We start from the raw sequence: 4,818 nt of genomic DNA, 5'->3' as shown, positions 1-4,818 counted from the left end.
ATGTCAGCCTCCAACATCAGTAATAAGAATCTCCCAGACACTCTCTTCCTGACAGGAATCCCAGGGCTGGAGTTTGCCCATATCTGGATTGCAATTCCATTCTGTGCCATGTACCTGGTAGCACTGCTTGGCAATGCTGCCATCATCCTGGTCATTGTGATGGACAGTGCCTGCATGCTCCCATGTACCTCTTCCTTTGTCTTCTCTCACTCACTGACCTGGCTCTCAGCTCCACCACTGTGCCCAAGACACTTGCCATTTTGTGGCTCCATGAAGGTGAGATTTCCTTTGCTGGATGCCTGACCCAGATGTTTTGTGTCCATGCTATCTATGCTCTGGAGTCCTCAGTTCTCCTGGCCATGGCCTTTGATCGATATGTCGCTATTTGCAACCCACTGAGATACACAGTTATCCTCAACAATACAGTAATAGGCAGTATTGCACTTGTTAGCATACTCCATAGTATAGCTTTTGTCTCCCCAACTATCTACCTGCTGATGCGACTGCCCTATTGTGGCCACTATGTCGTGGCTCACACATACTGTGAGCATATGGGCATCGCTCGGCTGGCCTGTGCCAACATCACTGTCAATATTGTCTATGGGCTGACTGTAGCTCTGCTAGCCATGGGTCTGGATTCCATCCTCATTGCCATCTCCTATGGCTTTATCCTCCATGCTGTCTTTCGTCTGCCATCCCGTGATGCCCAGCACAAGGCTCTGAGTACCTGTGGCTCCCACCTTGGTGTCATCCTCGTTTTCTACATCCCTGCCTTCTTCTCCTTTCTCACCCACCGCTTTGGTCACAACCGAGTTCCCAAGCATGTGCACATCTTCCTGGCGAATCTCTATGTGCTGGTGCCTCCTGTACTCAATCCCATTATCTATGGAGCTAGAACCAAGGAGATTCGGAGTCGACTTCTAAGATTGCTTTACTTGAGGAAGATCTCAATATGAATTCCAGACAGATGAGATAATTGGAGATGAGAAAAATAAATGGGTAGGATCACTTTCCAGATTCATTTGCAAGAATGAGGATCTATGATTTGACAATACTAAGTTTAATCGTCTGGAAACTCTGGGAGGAACAGGATGATCCAGATGACATGGAGGTACTGTTTATCACATTGAACATGTTGCATTCCCACTGTTCCTTGAGGAACTCAGAATAGCCCAGAAAGATGATCATATTTTCACTGCTGTCTGAAAAGTGGCTATGAACTACTAAAGAGCAAGTCAGTCCCTGATCATAAGAGGAGACAGTTTCATGAGAATAACTTCCTGCATGAGTTCAAAGGCAAAGAAAAAGGTGTTTAGAGTGAATTTGCAGCAGAATTCTACTCCTTTGGTTGCAGTTCAGGGCATAGAATGTGAATTCGGAATGCCTAGGTTTGAATCCTGGCTCCTCTTCTTAGCACATTTGTGACCTTAAGCATGGCATTAAATGTCTCTGTGCTGCAGTTTGACCCCTGATATGTGGGTTAATTATAGCATCTAACTCTTCATGTTATGGCAAGGAATACATAAGAAAATAAATGTACTGAACTTAAGAAAATGCCTTACTGTAAATTGTTCAATAAACAAAGAAAAAAAATTGTGTAAACTTTATGGAGCAATTTATTTAACTTTTCTAACACCTTAATTATTGTCTCAGCTCACAGATTATAGTGGTAACCATATTACAGAATAACTCTGTCATATCTAAACAGTGCTTAAAATATTGTCAGTGCTATATGGACCCACAATTTCACCCTTTCTTCCTTTTGTCCCCTGTCCCTTTTCTTTCAGTTTTGAAGTCATCCTTTGTTCAGGGCTCTGGGGAGCTGGTTTTGAATCCATGTCCTCCTCCTTCTTCTTTTTCTTCTTCTTCTCCTCCTCCTCCTCCTCCTCCTTCTTCTTTCTTTTTTTTTTACTATGGGAAATTGAACCCAGGGAGCTTTAACCACTGAGCCCTCTTCTCAGCCTTTTTTATATTTTATTTTGAGATGGAATTTCACTAACTTGCCAAGACTGGTTTGAATTTGTGATCTTTCTGCCTCAGCCTGCTGAGCTCCTGGGATTACAAGAATGAACCACCACACCATTTTCTTTTTTAATAGTCTAATACTTTAGGAATCTCAGTTCTAAAATAGAAAAATCTACCAATACCACTCCCAAATGTTCAACATGATGGTTGTTGTTTTCTTTTTAAATTAATACCCTGCAAATTCAGAGAAACTAATAGTCTGTCCACTCCTTTGATGTAGATAATATCTCATACTTTTTCTAGTCCTGTATTATGAAAATAATATGAAATATAGATTCATATGACTATGAGTTTTAATCCCATCTACCTTACCTACTGGCTGCATGCATTGAGCATTATACCTCTTCTCTAGTCCCAGTAAAGTGCTCACTATATAGTCAGAAACAAAGCAAGCACTCAGTACAGACTGGAAAAGTCAGTAATACTTGGTGAATAATCCTTAAATATACAAAAGCATACTCTATTTCATTATATCTACATGACTTAATCTGTAGCACTTATCTATTTTCTAATTTGTTAATTTTTATTCTAATTATACTACTACAACATAGCAGTATTTTATCTGTGACATTCACATAATTAAAAATTACTCTATCAATATTATAGAAAAGGAGTTATACATCATACTGATGTGTGTCATTTTTTTTTGTTGAATTAACAAACAAAATGGCATCTGCATTATGCCACTGTAGTGTGTAGTGAAAACATGTCTTGCATAGGTGCCTGAAATATAGAAGATATTTAGTGATTTTATTCCAATTTATTTACATTATATTGATACTGTTCAGATGGATGCACAGCCATAAAACTGGGATGAGCTAAGGAAAATAGGTAAAGTAAGTGGAGGAAAAAATTATTACCATGTTCACTGGTGAGACAAGAAGAAAAGTGTCAGCTCTGGCTGCAGGGAGCTCCAAGACCAGGAATAGAGGAAAATCCTTGCACAAAGAGTTGTCCTGGGCCAGGGCCAGTCATGTCTTGGCACAGAGAAACCCAAAGGAGAAAGTTCAGATGTGTGGAGCTCTGAGTGAGATTAGAAGAGGAAGAGGGACAGGACAATGGCTCAGGAAGGAGGAAGCAAGAGAATACTGAGAGAGCTTGAGGCATCCTTGTGAGACTCAAAATCTAGGGAGCTTCAAAATCCAGGCCCACTTCAGAGATATGGTCAGCCTTTAGAAGTTTTATGACTCAGTCTTTATTGAAGCACATAATGGATCAGTCTCAATCACTTAAAAGTGCAGTCTAAAGTAATGTGAAGCTGGTGTTTATTTAGAGAAGGCAAAAGTTCTCAAAGTGACACTTTTCTGACTTCCATAACCCAGTATTCACATAACCTTTCCTTAAAATGGACTAGCATATTGTTATCTGAGGACTTAATGCAAAATTATACTTCGGAGCATAGTCAAAGGTCACCAGTTCTAGAGCATGTGCAATGACTCAGCCTGTTGTCTCTGAACTGATCCTGCCAGGGCCTCAGTCTCCCAGCAGGGCAGTAATGCTCCCACCCTCCTTGGAGGCTCAGCTCCTTAGAACTCCCAAGTTACCCTTGGTTTTGTGTGTGTGTGTGTGTGTGTGTGTGTGTGTGTGTGTGTGATTTTATTTTAAACTTAAAGTGTATGTACTATATATAAATATAAAATATATCTTGCCAACTATCACTGACAAGAAATAATAATAAAATTTCTGTTAATCCTTCTAAATAATTTTCTAAGGAAATGTATAAATATTTAATAATAATGTGCTATGTTAGTATTTTTAGCCAACCAAAATCTCACCACCCAAAAGACTATTTGATAGTATTATAATGGTGATTGAGAGGCAAAGATTGAATAAAACAGAATTTAATTAGATTTATTTGAATTTAGCATGCAATAGCCTATAATACATAGAAGAAATAGCTCATTTCTGTCCCAAGTTTTATGACGGTAAACAAAGAGTCCTGCACAATATTGGTAAATAATATGATTTTTAAGAAATGAACAGTCATTTTTCTCTTATTTTAGGTAGGATGCATATGATCTTACAGACTAAGAAAACATATAGAAAATAAATTGCTTTATTTTATGTAGGATATATTCTTTTTTTCATTTTACCATTTTGAAATCTACTCTTGATTACATGAAATGTTTATTATTACACTCCTTATATGAAGAATCATATTGAGAGATTTCTGAAAAATAACTTCTTTAATTCTATGTAGATTATTCTTTTGTCAGTATTGATTACTTGTATTCACAATTTCTAGTATTCTCACCTTTCTTATCATTAGTGTATGTAGTGTACACGATTTTATGATGTTAAGATATTTTCTATATAGTTCATCAGGATGTTTACCTTTCATATAGCTTCCCAACATTATTATTTAATAAATATAGAATAACAGTAATAATCTCTTTCTTGAACCATTTGGGGAAAAGTTAGGGAAAAAATGTGGACTATAATGCTTATCTGTGAATGGCAGTAATATTGAATAATAATTTTTGTCTTTCTTAATTATCACATATTTCTAAATGTTTATATTTTATTACTTGCCCAAAACATCAATTTAGAAAGATTTTAATTATTTACAGAAAATTCTATCACAATATTTAAAATATATCCATTCCTCCAATATTTGTGATGTCAATATTCCATTGGAATTCATGTTCCAGAGATTCATTTGTTTGTATTCTTCTTAAAGGGTCAGTTTATAGATTGCTTTCTCTCTTTCACATTTACACTGATTTACTTCCTTTAGTGTCTTTGATTATTTTACAAAATAATTTTTTAATGTCTGAAATTGAATGCTTTATT

At 36.9% G+C, this 4,818-nt stretch overlaps 1 protein-coding gene across 1 annotated transcript; it reads left to right on the top strand.

Annotated features, from left to right (window-relative positions):
- Window positions 1–956, top strand: LOC101971018 (olfactory receptor 52D1). Its single transcript, XM_040283753.2, is given in 2 exon segments — window positions 1–163; window positions 166–956. Coding segments are annotated over 2 exon segments (954 nt in total).
- The last annotated feature ends 3,862 nt before the right edge of the window (window positions 957–4,818 follow it).

The sequence above is a fragment of the Ictidomys tridecemlineatus genome, chromosome 4, assembly GCF_052094955.1.
Source record: "Ictidomys tridecemlineatus isolate mIctTri1 chromosome 4, mIctTri1.hap1, whole genome shotgun sequence".
Lineage (NCBI taxonomy): Eukaryota > Metazoa > Chordata > Mammalia > Rodentia > Sciuridae > Ictidomys > Ictidomys tridecemlineatus.
This window is presented reverse-complemented; position numbering and strand designations above follow the sequence as displayed.